The sequence below is a fragment of the Eretmochelys imbricata genome, chromosome 1 (genome assembly GCF_965152235.1).
Source record: "Eretmochelys imbricata isolate rEreImb1 chromosome 1, rEreImb1.hap1, whole genome shotgun sequence".
Classification (NCBI taxonomy): domain Eukaryota; kingdom Metazoa; phylum Chordata; order Testudines; family Cheloniidae; genus Eretmochelys; species Eretmochelys imbricata.
This window is the reverse complement of record NC_135572.1, coordinates 265,049,105-265,069,729: the sequence shown is the minus strand read 5'-3', so window position 1 is coordinate 265,069,729 and position 20,625 is coordinate 265,049,105. Positions and strand designations below refer to the sequence as shown.

At 47.0% G+C, this 20,625-nt stretch overlaps 1 protein-coding gene and 1 non-coding gene across 2 annotated transcripts in view; both read left to right on the top strand.

Annotated features, from left to right (window-relative positions):
- Nucleotides 1-1,478: 1,478 nt before the first annotated feature.
- The window catches only part of TMPRSS6 (transmembrane serine protease 6), a 31,819-nt gene continuing 12,672 nt past the window's right edge, over nt 1,479-20,625 (top strand). The window contains exons 1-11 of the mRNA XM_077829429.1: nt 1,479-1,635; nt 1,862-2,004; nt 2,196-2,263; nt 3,547-3,731; nt 7,151-7,192; nt 7,970-8,174; nt 9,963-10,099; nt 11,205-11,317; nt 12,280-12,389; nt 14,248-14,393; nt 15,342-15,440. Coding sequence (XP_077685555.1) covers nt 1,479-1,635; nt 1,862-2,004; nt 2,196-2,263; nt 3,547-3,731; nt 7,151-7,192; nt 7,970-8,174; nt 9,963-10,099; nt 11,205-11,317; nt 12,280-12,389; nt 14,248-14,393; nt 15,342-15,440 — 1,405 coding nt within the window. The remainder of the gene's footprint in view (nt 1,636-1,861; nt 2,005-2,195; nt 2,264-3,546; nt 3,732-7,150; nt 7,193-7,969; nt 8,175-9,962; nt 10,100-11,204; nt 11,318-12,279; nt 12,390-14,247; nt 14,394-15,341; nt 15,441-20,625) is intronic.
- Nucleotides 15,873-16,034, top strand: LOC144259752 (U1 spliceosomal RNA). Its single transcript, XR_013344895.1, has one exon. It is a non-coding gene; the product is annotated as a U1 spliceosomal RNA (small nuclear RNA).

Sequence of the window (20,625 nt, the reverse complement as noted above, 5' to 3'; positions counted from 1 at the left end):
AAAGTGTCCGAGGAGGCCAGCCCAGGAGCATCCAGTCTTGGCAGGCTACAGTACTTCTTAGCAGAGAATCACAGGGGATTACAGGAAGGGGAGAAGGCAGGAATAAGTCAGACAATCAAGTGTTGTGGGAGGAGGAGTAAAGATGGCGATGTAGAAGGTAGAGGGCTGAATTACATTTGGGGGGTCACCGCTCCCTAGTATCCATCAGTGAGGAGTGGGGAGAGGTGGGGTAGCAAGGAGGTACCTTAGTGTGGGTTTTGCAACATTTGAAAGCATTCCTGTTGCCTTGCAGAACCGTGGAGCTCAGCAGTCTGCAAAGGTGATACTGTTGCATTCAGTGAGATTTGTGGGGAGACACAGGTATGTTGGGGAATGTATTAAAAAGTTAGGACATACAGACGCGAGGGGCACAGAGCTAGCAGGATGATGGATAGGGCATGATCCTAAAGGTCTCAGTCAGCTGCTGCCTAAGTAATGACTGAATAAACTCCTGCAGGACTTCAACAGGAGTTTTGCTTGTGTGAGCAATGAGCAAGGTCCTAGGGATTTGGCATAGATAGGGCCCTACCAAATTCACAGTCCATTTTGGTCAATTTCATGGTCATAGGATTTTAAAAATCGTAAATTTCATGATTTCAGCTATTTAAATCTGAAATTTCACAGTGTAGTAATTGTAGGGGTCCTGACCCAAAAAGGAGTTGTTCAGGGGTTGCAAGATTATTGTAGGGGGATCTCAAAGATATTGTAGGGGGGGTTGTGGTGCTGCTACCCTAACTTCTGCACTGCTGCTGGCGGCGGCGCTGCCTTCAGAGCCCGGCAGCTGGAGAGCGGCGGCTGCCGGCGGGGAGCCCAGCTCTGAAGGCAGCGCCGCCGCCAGCAGCAGGGCAGAAGGAAGGATGGCACGGTGTGGTATATTGACACCCTTACTTCTGCCCTGCTGCCTGCACAGCTGGGCCCTCAGTCAGCAGCCACCATCCTCTGGCGCCCAGCTCTGCATGCAGCAGCACAGAAGTAAGGGTGGCAATACCATACTATGCCCTCCTTACTTCTGCACTGCTGCTGACAGGGTTCTGCCTTCAGAGATGGGATGGCATTGCCACCCTTACCTCTGTGCTGCTGCCTTCAGAGCTGGACACCCACCCAATAGCCACCGCTCTCCAGCCACCCAGCTCTGAAGGCAGCATAGAAGTAAGGGTGGCAATACCGTGACCCTCCTGCAACTCCCTTTTGGGTCAGGACCCTCAATTTGAGAAATGCTAGTCTCCCCTGTGAAATCTGTATAGTAGAGGGTAAAAGCACACAAAAGACCAGATTTCACTGTCTGTGACACGTTTTTCACGGCCGTGAATTTGGTAGGGCCCTAGGCATAGATAATAAGGGGATACACAGATAGGAAGAGGAGCATATAGATGGTAAAGGACACATAGGAAGGGATGCATAGATAATTCAGCCTCACCGACGGTCTGCTGCCTGACTAGATGCCCATGATGGAGGCTGAGCAGCAGGAGGAAGATGCAAACACCCCATCTGAAGATGAACCCAAGAGCAAGGCTCACGACTGCCTGCGCTATGCACCCCTCTGGATAGTCCTTGTGCTGTTGGCTGGAGCTGGTGTGCTGACCTGGTATTTCCTAGGTAACAGTTCTACCGTGTTTTGTCTTTTACACTGGTGATCATGTGTCCTAGCAAGGAAGAAGCTGATTTAGATGCCAAAGAGAATCAGTGACTCCTGGATGGGTTGCCATGGGTCACCCATCTGTGCACTGATTTCCTAGGGAGCTAACTAAGTTCCCCCACCCAGCCAGAGAGCCTTCTGTCCTCCACATCCATGGGTTAAGCTGTCTGTGTCTTTTGTTGTCAGACTACAGACCACGACACTTGGAATCAACCGTCCTGCAGTTCTACTCTGGCAGCCTCCGGATCCTCAATTGTCAGTACTCCCTGGACCTTGGACGGCCAGAATCCAGAGCCTTCTGGACTGAGTCAGCAAAGCTACAGAAGATGGTGAGGGTGGTTTCATGTGTGGGGGCTGAGGCAGGTCAGTGAGTAGGAGAAATGGGCCACAGGTACTTCTGTGAATGGAAGCCTAAGCAGGTTATACCAAAACAGAGGGGGCTGGAGCACTGGGTGGGTTCCCTAGGAAGTTTGGTGTTGTACTCTTGCTGGCTAGTTATCAGTTGGCATTCTGGTTACAGCTGAGGGAACTTATTCGTGTCACGGACCTGGATCCCTATTACAACTCCAGCACAGTATATGCCTTCGGGTGAGTGTTACTCCCACATTTGTTTGCTTTTCAGGACTCTGTCTCTTCTGTCCTATGTGAAAGTTATAGCTAGGTTGTGATCTTGTTCAGTAGTCATCTATTCATCAGACAAGAGCTGCTGCAACCTCCATTCTTACTCCACATGGGCTCTGGATTAGAGCCTATTGAAAAGTGGAATTTCCATCCCAGAGGAAATTCCAATAATTTAACATTGCTTGTCAGCCCATACTCAGATGAAAATCAAAATATCAAAACTTCTCATGGAACAAAAAGTCCAGAAAGAAAATTAATTCGGAAATGTCAAAAGGTTTAGTCTCAGCATTTTCTTTTGAAAGAATGTTTTGGCATTCTTTGAATTGAAATGTTTCATTTTGTACTGTCAGCACAAAATGAAACACCACAGAGAAAGACCATGATGCATCCTGGGAGATGTAGTTCTGCACAGGGCAGGGCCCGTAAGGGAGAAGTGGAGTAGGACGGACCTGGACCTACAACTGCCACAGAACACTGTGGTGGCTAGGACAGATGTGGAGATTAGTGTCAACACGATCCTGACATTTTGTTTTGCTTTTCCCAATGGCAAATTACATCAACAGTGATCTTTGCCCACCAAAAATGTCTATTTCAGCAAAAAAAAAAAAAAAACAAAAAAAAAACAAAAAAACAACACCTTTTTCCAGCAGGAGAATGTTTCATTCACATTTTTTCCACTCAGGCTTCCTGGCTTGGTCCATTTTCTCTGTCATTTAGCTGACAAACTACCGTAGTTGTGATCTCCTGCAATGTATCAATGGTCCCTGCACAGGATTAAAGGCTCATTCTGATCAGCTGAACAGAGTCTAGAATCAGTCATTTGTCACTACTGGGAGATGGGACATGGAGCCTTAAAGGTCAACATTTTCAATCTATGGCAGCAGCGACCACAAGTCATTTCCACCTGAAGCACATTCAAGTGGATTATAAAAAAGTTTAAATGATCTCATTTTAGTTTCTAGTGGGGCAGGTATCCAGATCATTAAACCCACCATTCCCGGTGGCACAAGATGGCTTCCTCAGCAGAAAGACCAACTATTGAATGGACCATTGATACACTGGCTCTTCTTTTCCACTAAAGGTGGTCTCTCTAGGTTGGGGCTGAGGCACATTGGTGGGGCAGTGTGTTCTGGGACATTTGCACTGATGTGCTTGATCTGTAGCTAAAGAGAGGAGGACATCTGTCTCCAGGGCTGAACTCACTAGAAATGAAAAGGATGAAGGAAATTAATGTGCTATCTCCCTGCTAGGGAGGGGTCCCTGACCTTCTTCTTCTGGTTCGCCCTTCAAGTCCCCAAGAGTCAGCACAAGGAGATGACTGCTGAGAGGGTGAACATGACTCTCTGCAGAGAGCTTCTCGCCAGCGCCAACGGTACAGGCAGACTCTCCTACCAGACAGAGTACAAGGTTGATCCAGATTCTCTGGTTCTGCTGGGTATGTATCAGCCACCCAAGTGTGACCTAAGCTTTCAGGATCAGGGGCTGAGGCCTATAAGTTGCTGCCTGCAGGCTGAGAGGCTAGGCTGAATGGCATTACTAAAAGGGAAGGAGAGAGGAAAGGAGGAGAGGAATCATAGAATATCAGGGTTGGAAGGGACCCCTGAAGGTCATCTAGTGTGTGTTAAAGAAGGGAGAGGAAGGGGGATGAGGGGAAAAAGAGAGGAAGGGTAGAGTGTAAGCTAGAGGGAAAGGCAAAAGACAGAACAGGACAGGGGAATGAATTACAAATGTTTCCTCCTTGTACACACTTTTCATGAAGTTTGGTTATTCCCCTGAAGAATTACAGACTCATGGAGTAAGAGATAGCAGTGACTGACTAGGTAGCATCTTGTCCTTTCCTCTACCTCCTCCTTCAACTTTGGCAAACACTGAGTTGTTCCCTACACTATATGCTTTGTAGCTTTACTCCAATGTCCTAAGCAACTGGGCTTCCATGACGTTCCTTGGGAGACTATTCCACTCTCCAATAGACTGAGAACAGAACTGAATGCAACATACTTAGATTACAGTTGTTTCTGCTTCATGATGCTTGTAATATTTCCATCATTTCAATTCCTTATATTGACTTCAAGATTTTTTTTTTAATCAGTGCACAAAATAGAGATCACGGCTTGTTAAAGTGTCCTGGGAACGAGGTCCTGACAACTGCCCTTGATATTTCAGGTCCTTTTTAGGCCTTGATCCAAAGTCCATTAAGTCAATGGAAAAAAATGTCATTGATGGCACTGGGGTTTGGATCAGGCTTATGGTGTGATTGCTCCCTCCTTGCTCTGTGCTGCGATACCTCTGTGCATAGAGCTCATAATGACTGTTTGTTTGTTTAAATTCTGCCCTATTGCATTGCAAACTCATCTGTAAATTTGCTATCATTGTTACTCCCAGGGTCTCTTTCACTATTGCCAGTTCCAAGTTTCTCATTAAATAATATGTTTCCAACCATTTCCCCCTAGATACATTATTTTGCATTTTCCCCAGATTAATCTTATTTTGGTATATCCCTACCCTATTCGTCATTTCACACAGTCCTTTTCTCTCTGTTCTCATGGCTGTTTTTGAATTTAGTATTGGGGAATGTCATTAAAATGCTTTTTACTCCCTTTTTCAGCTCATTAATGAGGATGTTAAATAAGACCAAACCTAACGTCCCACTGAACACCTCTCTCCGTTTATTAAATTGCCATTTATAATTATTTTTTATTTGCAGCTTTTCAGTTTCTGGTGCACTGTATGTGACAGTGCTCACATTCAAGCCAATTTAAATTAAGATTTCATGAAACACATGCCTAATGATTCACTAAAAATCAAGCTATATTGCATCTTCTGCTTTCCCTTTATCCACTAATTTAGTAATTTAGCAATTGAGTTTGTCAGTACCATTATCTTTTAAAGGTTTTCAGTTTTTTCCTCTCATCCCCTTCACATTTATTCATTATTTTATTAGGGTCTAAAAGTTAGATTTGCTCAATTCTAATTGCCACGATCATCCATTGGGGTTTCCCTGTTTCTCCATGAAATTTCAAAATGTAATGTCTGTAGTTGAATAAGATTTGACAGTTTGGGAAGAAGTGTGCCTAGCACCTAGAGCAGGGGGCAAAAATCAGGACCCCAGGATTCTATCTCTGGGATAGACACTGCTTTGGCAAATCACTTAATCTAGGTCTTTGTTTACCCATCTGTAAAGTGGGAATAAAATGATAGTTAACAACACTTTCCAACCTCACAGCTTGTTGAGGTGTAATTAATTGACAGCGGTAAAGTGTTTTAAAACCCTCAACCAAATGCTCCTACGTGAAGACTCTTAATATTACTAAATTTGTTAGCTGCCTCTCTATCATGGGGTGCCTATTTTATCAGCCCACTGATTTGTATGTGGTAAGATTGTCCAAGTCTTCCCTCACTTTACTAATAGCTATTTGTAAGCCCGCAATCTCTCTAGCCACAGGATTTCAGCCCCTTTTCTTTCAGGAACTCATTTTTATTTCTCCAGAATAAAAATCTATTTAACACAGGTTCAAAAAGATCAATCACATCCTTTCACCCTGACTCAAGGTCTTCTGTAGGAGCCTGTCTACTCCCTATAGGATTACCCTTAGCAGGCCATCTGCCTCGGAATCATATATAACCTGGCCTCTTTTCCCTGCCCTAGGAACTCCTGAAACCACACTCTTCCCACCCCTCAGCAGCCCTCCGCTCAACAAACCTCTTGCTGGCCTTTATGAGGACCAGGTGATCTACAAGCTATCACGCGATCACTGCCTCTTAGCATGAGCTGGGAGGCAGCTGATCGGTCACAGGTGGGGCTGGGCCCAACTCCCCTAAATTTTGCCAACCACCCTATGACACTATTTTTTTAAACAGGCTTGTGGATTGTCCTCTCTTTATGTTCCTTTTTAAAGGTACATTTTATAAAGCAGTATCCATTGGGCATCACTCACCGGAGGCCCAGTTCTCTCTCCACCCCTGTCTCTCAGAGACTAAAAGAAACTCCCACTGTTTCCAATGAAAGTTATTCATATCCTGCAACAGGAAGAATAGGGCCCCAGATTTCTTAATTCCCCATAACTGGTTTTCTTGTTAAAGAATCCTTTTGGACTGCAGTATTCTGTTAACCTAGTATTCACTGTGCCAAACTCACATACCTTGTGGTCACTTGTACCAATCCTCCCTATTATCCTCACATTTTCAGGGTTTTTTTTCCCCCTGATTCATAACTCTTTGACAGCAGATTCAAAGCCCACTGAAGTCAATGGAAAGAATCCTCCTGCCTTTAGGCCCTGAATGAGAAGAGCCCAATCCCCTTTGGGATTTGGATCCTTCTACCCCCACATCTCTGCTCACCCCAAGGAACTTTCTTTCCACCTAAAGTAAGAGAGAAAGAAGGTGGAAAGTGGGTTGGGTCACAGGCAGGCAGCCAGGGTAGAGCCTGGGAGGTGTGGGAAGCAAGGCACTTCCCTGGTGTACTAGTGCTTGACAATGAGCACGGTTAGGAGGGGAAGGGTAAGGACTGGTGGCCTAGGTTAATGACTGACTTGTGTGGGAAGGAAAGAATATACTTGAGAGAGGACCAGATGATGGGCAAGCAAAGAAGGAGAGAGGCTCATGGCAGGCTGAGGCATCATGGGTAAGAGGGACAGGGCCCAGGATAGGAGGAATGGGAGCTAGAGGAGGTGACCAAGGTAGATCTTGATAACAGGCATAGGAAGGAACGAAGGCACCCAGGGTAGTGCTTGATGTGGGGGGAGAGAGAACCATTGGGCACAGAAAGGAGAAGAGGGGCCCATCCTACAGCTTAGATTTTAGGTACTACAGATTCTTATGTTTTTGTCTTTCTTTTATATATTTCCTTTCCAACAGAATCCAGTGTGAAAGACATAGTAGTGCTGAAATCCACTCGGGGTAGGCCATCCTTTCCCTTGCTCTTTGAGTTCATTTTGTTTGGAGGGATTTGGTGAGGGGCCAGAATTATTGTTTACTGTCCTGAGATGTGAGATCAAGGAAAATGACAGGAAGAGAATTGTATTCACGAAGCACTGATGCTGCACACAGTGAAGAAGACTTTCAAAAGCACCACTGTGACTTTCAGATCCTCAGAGGTGTTAGGTATTTCTCTCTCAATGGAAGTTAAGCACCGAAATCTCTTTGAGGATCTGGGCTAAGGTGCCTAAATCACATAGGTACTTTTGAACACTTAACCCAGTATCACAAACTCTCTGGCTAAGAGCTGGACATTTGCGCTCAGGTGCTGTGTGTGCATGCATGTGTGCATTTGGAAACGCTCTTCCCTTCGCTTACCGTCCCCCTTCAGAGCTGCCAACGCAAAGAGAATTAGAAGCGTCAGCAGGAGAACAGGCAGCATGTACTGTAAACGGAGGATGGGGCCAGGGGAACAAGGAAAATGAGTCAAACAGAAGAGAAATAGGAGAGTGAGAGTTTGCCTAGAAGAAGGGGATAATTAGCATGGAGTTAGCTAGTGAGAGGGGATTGGTGTCACGGGGAGGAACTAGGGCAAAGTGTGACAGTAAACGGAGATCACTGGGAGGAACTGGGCTAACACAGAACCTAACCCTGTAGTAGGGGTTTGTATTGGTCATCATTAGGGTATCTTGTTGGTAAGAGCCCCTTCCAACTCTCAGCTAACAGCACTCTGGGGTTCTGTTTGTCTCATGGATTCAGGTTGCTACAGGTACAGCCCCATCAGGGCAGAGGAAGTCTTCAGGCTGAAGGGCCCTGACTACTTGGCCTCCAGTTGTCTTTGGCACCTCCGTGGTCCCAAAGGCCACATGATCAAACTACGTCTGGAGTGGACCCTCCCAGAGTGCAGGGACCGGCTGGCCATGTATGATGCAGCTGGGCCACTGGAGAACCATCTCATCACCTCGTAGGTAGCTTTTGTATGACACTGATATCAAATACAGTGAATGGTAGGAAGAAGGTCAGTCAGCTCCTTAGCTAGTATAAATTGGTGTAGCTGCACTGACTTGAGTGTAACTCTGCTGATTTTACACCAGCTGAAGATCTGGCTCTAAGATTCCTTAGGAATGGGGTCTGGCACAAATTAAGATGAGAGGGAGAACTAGGGCTCCTGAAGGGTCTAAAATAACTGATTTATGGATGAGGGGTTGGTCCCTCTTCTGGGGTGCCACTGAGCCCATGCCTACCACCAACCTAGGCTCCCTCACCCTGTCCTGCTGCACACACACAGGTAGGGACACACCCAGCTGCAAACAGACACAGAGATCAGCTCTGTGTGGGAAGACTCAGTTCAGGGATTGCCCAGCACTCAGGTGCACACACTCTCTGGAGTGTAAACCCAAAATTATATTGTCTTGCACTGTGGAGAGATCTATATAGCATAAGGTCATGAAATTCGCTCCCCCTTTCAATGTGGAGGAAGATATGCTCAGCTTTTTGCCCTCCCCATTATGAATTACACAAACTGGTTATAGAACAAAAAAAAATCCAAAAAACCCAAGTGCATTAACTATAAAAGGTAGATTTTAAGTGATAAGGGATAGCAAACAGATCAAAGCAGATTACTGAGCAAATAAAACACATGCAACCTAAGCTTAATATACTAAATTAACTAGTTAATAGTAGCACATTCTCACCCTAAATGTTGTTTCATGCAGATTAGAGTTTCTTGAAAGTAAGCTGCACTGCTTGCAGCTTAAATTTCCAGGTATTCTTTCCACAGGCTAGACCTTTCTCACCTGCGCTCCCTGCCCCACAGCTTGGTTCCTTTGTTTCTTCAGGTGTTTGCAGCAGTCTTCCTTCTTGGGCAGGGAGGCAGTGAAGAACCACCAAGATTAACTCACTTCCCAGCCTTAAATAGGATTTGCATATGGCAGAAATCCTTTGTTTCCCAGTTTGACCCTCTACCCCCTCCTAGTGGAAAAATACCAGCAGTCGAAGATGGTGTCCAGTATTAGGTGACATGAACACATGACCCTGCAGTGTCAAAGCAACTTCCCAGGAAACTTCTCAGGAAGGAGGGAGATTAGTATCTTTAAAGTCCTATTGTCCTTCCTAATGGCCCATCCAGGCTGATTGCACACTGTCTGGTGGGTGTTCCCCAAGCGTAAACACAGTTGTAATTGTTATAGTCAATATTCCTAACTTCAGATACAGAAATGATATATGCATACAAATGGATAATCAAATTCAGTAAATCATAACCTTTCCAATGATACCTCACATGATCCATTTTGCATAAAATATATCTTAGTTATGCCATATTCATATCATAAGCATCTCTCTAAGAAGAATATGGGGCATAGCGTCACAAGGGGGACCCCATGGTCTCAGAGTCCTCATGAAGGTGGTCTGGTTTGAGACAAGATGAAGATCCTAACAAGGGGTGTGGACATGTTCCCCCACCCTGATCTGAGCCCTTTTCTCTGTGCTATACCTTGATTTGGTTACTAGGTCCAGAGCTTCAAAGGTATTTAGGCTCCTAATGTTCATTGATTTTGAAGAAAGTCAGAAGCCTAAACACCTTTGAGGATCTGGGCCTTAATGTCTAGCAATATACTGAAGTTAAAGGTCTGAATAATCGCATCCCCTCTCTCCCCTCCGTCTCTTACCACCACTTCACTCCTCTCCTTTCCTCACTGCTTTTACTCATTCCCATCCTCTTTCACACTTCCTGCTCTCTCTTTTCTCTCAGATTCTATGGCTGCAGCCGTCAGGAGCCCATGGTGGAAATCCTTTCTTCGGGCCACGTCATGTCCGTGGTATGGAAGAAAGCGATGTACAGCTACTACGATCCTTTCATCCTCACTGCCCAGGCTGTGCCCTCTGAAGGTGAGGAAGGCTGGAGGGAAAGCGTGGAGAATGAAGGAGCTGGGAGAGCTCACACAGTGCAGACCCCTTGTCAGTTAGCCTCACACATATTCTACAGGTCACTTCACCCACCATCACAAGATACTCCTCCATTGAGATGGAATATGGCAGCTGTTTCACAGCACATAGAACCACCACACAATGGCTTGGAATAGGAATTCATTAAAGATTGTGAGGCACTTAGATGCTCCAGTGATGGCAGCCAAAAAAAGGATGGCAATAGATAGAAGTGAGGAGTCCTGCATTCAGCTAAAGTCACAGGGGAATTTAGGTCAGCAGAACAGATTCCTATTCGAAATTGGCCAAGAGAAGGAGGTTAACAACCTTAATTTGCACGAAGTGCCATGGGAACTTTAATAACCATGAGCGGTCAGGGCTGGGGTTGCCAAGGCAACTGACAGAAGGCCACACTAATGTCTCAGTAACCCCTAACGCCAGGCTGGAGCAATGGCAGAGAGTCAGAGGGAAGAGCACTGCCGGGTACAGCAGCAACACTGCTTTGGACACTTCTCTGTTGTGTCTCCCAAGCTAATACAAGCCAGGCTTGACCCCGGCTTAGCTCACGAGATCACAGCTTGTAGCCTTTCCCAGTTGGCCTTTCCTCTTTTTTCAGACACTTACTCATTTTTGTGCTGTACCCACTGCCCTTTTCTCCAGCTCTGGTCTCTTGGCATCTCCTGAACTATGATCCTTCACCCTATCGTCCCCAGCTCTTCCCGACACGTACGCACTGTGGGAAGGCGGCATAGCAATGTAGGAAGCCAAGCAGGCAGCCACACCTACAGTTGATTGTCTCGGCAGTCTGCTTCTGAGGGGCCCCCCTCGTCAGGAAGTAGCTCCCCCGGGATGTTTCTGGTGCTCCCAGTGAACCCAGCTGGGAAAGCTGGATGTTGGTCCCACAGAGAACACAGACCATGAGCACAGCAAACAGCTTCATGGGTCTCTAGCAAACGCGTAGCCTGCGTCTTCCTCCATTCTTCTCTTGCGGGTGAGGCATGTCCCTTTTTTCTGAGGATCCAGTTTTCCCAGGTGATGTGTGTGTGTGGGGGGGTGTCTGTGTTTTCAGACTGCCAGGTGACTCTAACGCTGCAGGGAGGCCTGGAACTGCAGGGGAAGATCAACACTCCACACTACCCGAGCTACTACTCGCCCAACACACAGTGCACCTGGCTCATGACGGTGAGCCCCCCCCCCCCCCCCCCCCGTGGCTCCTCCTCTTTCTCTAGCCAAACCTTTCCACAGTAGTGGCTTTGGACAGAGCGCCAGGGCACCTTTTCCCCTACACCACTGCTCCATGGCAATGCCCTCTCCACTCAGACTCAAGTGACATGTGGACGGGGGTTGAGTGCCCTGCAGTTTCATCTCTGCAGACCCTACAGCAGAGAGTCTCAAACAGAAGGTCATGAGATCACAGCTCTTCCTGTAATGCTAAATGGAAGGGAGTCCCCCCTAGATCCCCAGCTAGATGGGAGGAAGGTTGCGGGGAGGCGCGTGGGAAGAGGTTTCCTGTAAGGAAACGGCTGGGAATCATTGCCTTACAATACTTCCAATTCTGGCTGTGGCTCTCAGCCTAGATCTCCACCCTGGACTTGTGACTATCAAACTCACTAGGCAGTCACCTTCTGTTCTTCAAATCCAGCCCGTCTCAGTTCAACCAAGACCCAGCAATAGAGTAGCAGGGATGAGGAGAGAGGTGCATTGGCACAGCTAGGTGCAAGGCCCCAGGACTGGAGCAGCAGGGTTCCTGCAGGGCTGAGGTGCTTTGGCAGGGCTGGAAGTAGGATCTAGGGCTGGAACAGCCAGCAGTGATGGTGCAATGGGAAAGGTGTTTAGGGGGAGGTAGGAGTGGTCTAGCAGGGAGTGTTGGAGGCCATGACTGAGGGGCTCTGGCAGAGGTCTGGGAGGCAGGCCTGGAATGACTGAGGGTGCCACACTTCAGGATTAAGGTGGTGGCCAGAGGGGGCAGTGGCCTGGTGCCTGTGTAGACTGTGCCTAACTCTTGCCAGCTTGGTACTGTGTGAATTCACTGCTCTCCCATTTGCGTTCATTTGCCCCTTTCATGCCAACGGGTCCCATTTGTTTGGCTGGAAACAGCTTGCTGCTGCTCTCTCATCTCTGCTCTTGGACCACTCTCCATGCAGGTCCCATCTCTCGACTACGGAGTTGTCCTATGGTTTGATGGCTACACACTGAGGAGACAGAAGTATGATCTGCTGTGTACTCAAGGCCAGTGGATTATTCAGAACAGAAGGTCTGTGCTCATGTTCTTGCTGGATTATCACTCTCCATCTCCAACCCCAGATTACTTCTCCATGAGTCTGAATTCGCCCCCAGACCTCCGGTTTAGCCAGTCCCCAGGTCTGCTAGGAAACATTTGCCAGCTCTAACTTCTATCTTCTTGCTCCCACTCAGTCATTTGATCTGTGCTATTAACCGTAACTGCCACTACTGTGCTGATGGCTCTCAGTTGTCCATATCTTTTTCAATATTCTAGTAACTCCTCCTTGTCCACTGACTGCCTATCTTGATCAAGTCAATGTATTGCTTTGCCTCAGCTTCCTTCAGAAAAGCATCTCAGAGAGAGAGAGAGACGTGCTTCTTTTGGGCAAAGGCAACATCCTCAAACCTCTCCAATGTCGCTATCAACTTCCCTTCTTCCTCGTGCTGCGTAAAGCAGATTGTCTTGTTTCCCCCACTTTGTGCAGCCCTGGCGTCCTCCCACACCTCCTGTGTTTGCAAATGTGCCTATCACCACCTCTGCAGTATCGTCTGTGTGCTACTGCCTCAAATCTTCCTCCGCACAAATCTGCCTCCGAGTCTCTGCCTCTTCTTGCTTTGCCTATTAAAAACTCCCTTCTATAAAGACTTCTCTATGGCGTCCCTAAGCCCAGCTGCCATCATGCACTGCCTGCCGCTGCCCACTTTCTCCCACGTACAAAGAAGCACAGCCAATGCACTGCCATTCTCAGATCCTTCCAGCTGGCTCCACTTTCGTTTCAGGAGCCTGTTCAAAATTGTGCTCTTATTTTAAAACTGTTTGGGCCTTTTCCAACCTACCATGCAGACCTTGTCTCTGCTGCTCACCTGACCTCAGCCACCTCTGTCTTTGGACCCAATCCAGGGAATTGTTCCAATGACCTCAGACTCTCCACTATGGGTGTCACAGCCTATCATCAGCAACAGCTGTCTTGTATGTCTCCAACTTCCCCTTTATTTGCATCCCTTCCTTGCATGTACTTTTTCCTTCTTTTCTCCCTAGTCCAACCTCCCTAACTCTTATTTAGCCATTTGAAGATCTAGGACATGAGTTCATAGGAAAGACAATATAGAAATAGCACTGGTTTAGAAAGCACAGATTCTGCTCTTACCCAGACAGGGCTAAATCAGGATTAATGCCTCCAAAGTAGGTGGAATCATTCTGGATTTATGCCAAGGTAGCAGAGCAGAATTTGGGCCTGTGTATAAAATATGGCCTGTTTGCAGAAGGACAACCATGACACCAATTCCCTATGCCTGGTTTTTGTTACCAAGTGCATAATATTCTCCCCAAAGCTATTCAGTCCGGAACATCCAGAACCATTACACATGTCTCTCACAAACTTTAAATGGTGTTTACTTTCGCCATCATTTCAAATTCTCTCCATCTCACCCTTAGCATGTCTCTTTTCCTTTCCCTCCATCAGTCTCTAGGGCTGCTTCCTCACACATTTCATTTTCTCTGGGCACTCGGGGCTAGCCCCTGATCTTGGTTATACTAGTGTAAAACCAGTGATGTCTCCGGAGTTGCTCTGGCCTCAGGACGTTCCAGTCAAGTAGCTAAGTGCTGGTGCAGTGGAGAGCAGAGCGTGGTGCTGGATGGCCTGTCTGCTGAAAAAGCCTGGCTTCCCCTGCATTTCCAGGAGCATCACCACTCTACATCCCCAAAACATACAGAGAGTGTTTCCCCATCTCTGCTATCCCAGTCCTTGTGGTTCTCTCCTTCTCATGGTCCAGACCCCAATTCTCAAGTGCCATGGAACCTTCCTGCCCCAACACCCTTTTCCCTTGAGGACGACATTTTTTCTCCTTCATACAAACTCTTGGATATCCTGCCTGTACTTCTCTATCAGGTTGTGTGGCCTGCGGACCCTGCAAGCCTATGCCGAGCGAATTCCTGTTGTGTCCTCTACCAGCATCACCATCAGCTTCACCTCTCAGATCTCCCTAACCGGACCTGGAGTGCAGGCTGCCTACAGCCTCTATAACCAATCTGATCGTGAGTACGGGGCTTCTTATAGATTAGAGACACTGATTGAGAATGTAGTCTGCATCTTTCACTGCTACCCAGTCACCAGCAGGTTTCTCAAGCTCCTGGCACGTGTTGAGAGCCACACATGCCAAGTCCTAGATACAAGCTCACCTATAGGTACAGACGCACGTTACCCTCATGAATGTGTGCGCATACACCACTCTGAACCATGGACACACAAACACACAACACTTGATCATATGCACAGCTCACAGAGGTACTGAGGGACCGTACACCTAGGCACAGGTAGACTCACCTCTGCCTCTGTATTACTGAGCTGGCCTTGGAATTAGATGCCTTAGCTTATTTTAATTTGAAATGACTGTTTCAATCACAAAGGTTCCTGGAGAGTTATTTCCGGCTTTTCCAGGAAATCCGTGTGTGTGTGAGAAACAAAGCCTGACACACACACACACACACACACACACTCTCTCTCTCTCCAAGTCTGTCTTGTCTCACTGTGCAGTACTTGGCAGGGTACACGGTCCCTCTCTACATACTCCCTGAATGTCATGGGGACACCTCTTTCATGTCCCTGACCAGGGTTTTGTAACAGCCCCCAGGAAATCTATCCCAGTATTCCCCCCAGCATCATGCTTGGTGTGGCAGGATGTAATAACAGTGTAGCCCCCAGGAGTTCTGGTGAGAGATTGCCCTTGATTTCCTGGACCCTGTCATATGACCTGCATTGGTTACAAACTTTCAATACCCCCATTGCCTAGCCAGGGTGCGTATGCACGGATTCCAGGGGCTGCCATTACACAGGACTTTGGAAACATAGCAAGCACTGAGCAAACATCCCTGGAGAGCTGGCAAGGTCAATAGCGCTTGTAGCCACACACTTTCGAGCCTCAGTGTTTTGCTTTTAGGAGGTCCTGTAATGGGAACTAAACATTCCCTTGTGATTCTTTTTAGCCTGTCCCGGGGAGTTCCTCTGTTCCGTCAATGGACTGTGCGTCCCAGCCTGTGACGGGATCAAAGACTGCCCCAATGGACTGGACGAGAGGAACTGTGGTGAGTCGTCATCCATTATTTCTACCCCGTCTCTCCTCAGCGATTTTCAGCCCAGTTCAACCCTCTCCTGCACAAAGGAGTGGGTCTCCATGGTCCAAATCCAACTCTCTAATGGAGGATCTCTGGGGGAGACAGGAGAACCCCACAGAGACTTCACTGCATCAGTCAGAGGGGTGAAAGTAACAAAGGCATTGGCATGGTTACATGCAGGCAGTCAGTCTTCAGTCCACCAGAATCATACTGCTTCAGTCTGTTAGGAAGTGAGACTGAAAGCTCAACGCACACCAGGCTCCTCCATGCACTCTCGAGGCCATATATCCCACAGAGACAGTTGGCCCCAGAAAATGGGGCAGTAGAAACAGTTTCCATACGCCAAGATCTACAAGTTCCTCAAATAAATCAGTGTCCAACCTGCAGCATTCCTCTACCCCCACACTGCTAGTACAGTGCATGCCATGACCACAAAGGTAGTTTTCCAAGGATGAGGCTCATCAGTTGCACTGCAGGTGTGCTGACCCCTGCAATTTCCCCAAATGCGGGAAACTTGACCTCATAATTTGTGGTAGTGGGGGACTGCATTCACACTCTCCCCTGAAAACAAACCCCCCCCCCCAAAAAAAAAAATATATATACTCCTCTCTCCCACCACAGCTCTGCCAGTGATCCTCAGTCCTGGCCTACAGCCCCACCTGCTGTTCTAGGCCTGAGTGTCCCACACTGCTCTGCCAACACACCACAGTCTTGGCCAACCATAACATATGGAGTGCTCGCACAGTAGAGCTCTGTGTAAGAGTACTCTACTCACCACTGGATAGTGCTGCCTGCTGGCCATTCTGGGTATTAGCTCCATCAGGCCAATACCCTTTCCTGCAGTTGCACTCCATCTCTCTCTTTCAGTCTGCACCCTTCTCTCAACCTAGGAGCTACTGCTTCCTCTTCATGACTTGGCCCTCCATCCAGTTCACTAAGATCTTCCTCTTCCAGGGTAGTCTTTCAAAATCTCTCCCCAAGCAGCGTCAGGCAGTCCTCACACTGCTGCCCTAAGTCATTCCTACACCGACTCCGGCAGTCTTTGTATCCACTGCCCTTAACCGTGCCATTCTGCAGTGGATGGTAGGAGAACCCAGGCCCACCCTCTACTCTGGGTTCCAGTCCAGGGCCCTGTAGTGAAGTAGTTAAGATGGGCATCTTCATCACCTTACTGCTCTCAGCCCTAGACTTCTGCCTACTGTGCTTCTTCTCCCCCTTCTTTCTCCTTTACCTCAGGGAGAGGGACTACAGGCTTCCTCCCTGTTGTCCTCACACACTGCTGCCGGCCTCCTGTCTTTATAGATGCCCCACCTATTTCCTCACAGGTGAGCTTCCTTCTAAGTAGCTCCCTCCACACAGCTTAAAGCACTGTCGTTTGCGGTTTAATTGGCTGATTGGGCCCACTTGGCCTAATTCAGCTCTGGCAGGGCCAGTGTGGGGAGCACAGCCCCCTCACAAACTCTTTGTATTGTCAAACCATTTGCAAATATCACCTAATTAACTCTCACAGCTGCCCTGGGAAGTATTCTTAGTATTACTACAGATGGGGGGGGTGTGTGGGGGGGAAACAGAGAGGAAAGTTAGATTATTTGCCCAGGGCCACCCAGCAAATCAGTGGAGGGATTGGCACCAGAACTCTGGCATTCTTGGTCTCATGCCCTGAGGATGGGATTAGGAGTTATGTGCCTCTATGCAACGCTGCCCATGCCTGTTAGTCCTGGCATGCAACAGTCCCTCCCTGCTGTTCCAGGCCTCCCATGAAACTCACAGTCCTGTGCTCACAGGAACATAAGAATCACAGTGCTGGGTCTCACAGGGCTCTAGTTACCCCAGGATCTGGTCTCTGACCATGGCCAGCACCAGATGATTCAATAGGAGGTACAGAAAACCTTATTGTGGAAAGTTATTGACTAAACCTGTCCATGGAGGAAGTTTCTTTCTAAATCCATCAGTTAGTGCTTGATTCGAAGCAGGAGGGTTTGTTATCTCTAGTTGTGTCCTCCCCGGTGTCTTATATAGCTGTGGATGTTCTCATCCTCTAAATGTCTGATCCTTTTTAGAACCCTATTAAGATGAATTCAAACTAGAACAGGTGCAGAGAAAGGCTAGGAGGATGATCAGAGGAATGGAAAACCTGCCTCATGAGAGGAGACTCAAGGAACTTGGCTTGTATTGCTTAACCAAATGAAGGCTGAGGGGAAATATGATTGCTCTCTGTAAATACATCAGAGGGATAAACCCTCGGGAGAGAAAGGAGTTATTTAAATTAAAGGCCAATGTGGGCAATAAGAACAAATGGATATAAAATATTCATCAATACGTTTAGGCTTGAAATTAGATGAAGGTTTCTAACCATCAGAGTGATGTTCTGGAACAGCCTTCCAAGGGCAGTAGTGCTGGGGGGGGGGGTAGAGGGGAAACATAACAGGTTTCAAGATTGATCTTGATAAATTTACAGGGGAGAAACAGTATGATGAGACTGCCGTGACGGTTATTAGCAAATATCTCCAAAGGCTAGTGATGGGACTCTAGATGGGGAAGGCCCTGCATTACTACAGAGAGTTCTCTCCCAGGTTTCTGGGCTGGTGAGTCTCGCCACATGTTCAGGGTTTAACTGATTGCCATTTTTGGGGTTGGGAAGGAATTTTCCCCCAGGTTATATTGTCAGAGATCGGGGGGGGTCACCTTCCTCTGCAGTGTGCGGCACGGGTCACCTGCAGATTTTAAGTAGTGTAAATGGTGGATTCTCTGTAACTTGAAGTTTTTAAAATCAAGATTTGAGGACTCCAATAACTCAACCAGAGATTAAAGGCCAATTATTGGAGTGTGTGGGTGAGGTTCTGTGGCCTGTGACGTGCAGGTGGTCAGACTAGATGATCCTGATGGCCCCTTTTGGCCTTAAAGTCTGTGAGTTCTTGGCCTCTGATATCTTGTGGCTGTGAGTTCCACAGGCTAATTATGAGTTGGCTGTAAAAAGACAGTATTTCCTTTTTCAGTTCCAAATGTGCTGCATTTCAGTTTCATTCAATGTCTCTGTGTCGTTGTATTATTAAAATGGATAAAAAGAAGCAGCCCGATTTACCTTCTCTACCACGTTCATTGTCCTGTGTGCCTGTCAAGCCCCCTCCTTTTCATCTCATCTCTAAAGTAAACAGCCCTAGTCTTTTAAATCTCTGTTTTTATTATTCCAGATTTTTCCAGGCCTCTAATCATCTGAACTCCTTGTGTTAATTATTACATCAATAATAAATATATTGAGGCAGTGCCTGGAGGCCCCAGCCCCATTGAGTTTGGGCCTGTTCACACAAGCATAGCAAGCAGATAGTCCCTGCCCCCAAAGGACTTATAATCTAATGATAAGACAAAAGACAACAAGTAGATGCAACAAACAGCAAGGGGAGCACGAGGTAACAGTGAGCCGACCGTAATACATGTCATGTGCTGTGGCCAGTGCCTGAGCCACTGTTGAGTGTTTTGCAGGCAGTGTGACAAAGGTGGGCTTAAGGAAGGATTTGAAGATGTGTAATGTAGTGGCTTTGTGGTCTTCTAGTTTTGTTGTAGATGGGCTAACCAGGACTGGGTACAGTATTCCAAGTGAAGACGCACCTTTGATTTATAGAACAACATTAGAATATTTTCAGTATTACTCTCATTCCTATTCCTGATAGATCCGGACTCTTTGCTTGTCTTTTTAGGGTATGTCCACACTGCATGCTAAGCCCAGGCTATACCTCAGGTTTGAGCCAACTCCCCCTTCCATCCACACACAAATCAGTCTGACTTGGGTCAGCAAACACTCAGGACCTGGGTCTTAAGACCATGCTGGGGGGTGGTTCAGTGTCTGAGTCCTGCTGTGACTCAGATCCAGGCCCTGTCATTTTGATGTGTAGATGCAGCTGAAGCCACAGACCCCATTCAGAATGTCTGCGTAGTGCAGTGTGGACACATTAGCACAGCTCAGACACCTGCGTCCAGCAATTGTAAGCCCAGGTTTACAATGCAGCGTGGACACTCAAGCGCAGGCTTGGTAACACCAGGTCCACAAGCCCAGGTCCCACCGACCTGGGATTACAATGCAGTGTAGACATACCCTTTGAGCCTGGCTGTACATGGAATGGAAGCTTTCAATAAGCTAGTTAGGTGACATCCAAGACTTTTTCCTGCATGGTTAGTGAATTTAAAACAGATCAAGTTTCTTCTTCCTAGATGCATTACTGAGCATTTGTTAACAATTTCTTTAATCTGCTAATGAGCTGCCCTCTGAAATTTGCTGCAGTCTTCTCTAGTCTTGACTAACCAAAATAATTTTGCAGCAGCTGCGAATGTTGCCACCTCACTGCGCTCTTTTCCCTCAATTATTAATGAATATATTAAACACCAGTCCTAGCATGGAACCTTGGGCATGCCATTCTCTTCTGCAGGGCCTGATGAAATTCATTCTAAAGTGATTGCTTCAGCTAGTTCTGTAATCTCAGAACTGTTAGTAATTATCTTTGAGAATGTATGGAGGACAGGTGAGGTCCCAGAGGGCTGGAGAAGGGCAAACAGTACTTATCTTTAAAAGGGGGAACAAGACTAAAAGAGGATCCCAGGAATTATAGACTAGTCAGCCTAACTTTAATACCTGGAAAGATACTGGAACACATTATTAAAAAAATCAATTTGTAAGCACCTAGAGGATAATAGGATTATGAGGAATAGCCAGCATAGATTTGTCAAGAACAAATCATGCCAAACCAAATTAATTTATTTCTTGACAAGGTTACTGGCCTAGTGGATAAGCTGTGGACATGGTATATCTTGATTTTAGTAAGGCTTTTGACACAGTCCCACATGACAGTCTCATCTAGGGAAATATGAATTTACTATAAGATGGGTGCACAACGGATTGAACGGCTGTACTCAAGGAGTAGTTATTAGTGGTCTGCAGTCAAACTGGGGGTATGTCTCTAGTGGGGTCCCACAGGGGTCAGTCTTGTATCTGGTATTATTCAATATTTTCATTAATGGCTTGGATAATGGAGTGGGAAGTTTGCAGATGACACCAAGCTGGGAGGGGTTGCAAGCACTTTGGAGGACAGGATTAGAATTCAGAAGGACCTTGCCAAATTGGAGGATTGGTCCAATTTCAACAAAATAAAAGTCAATAAAGATA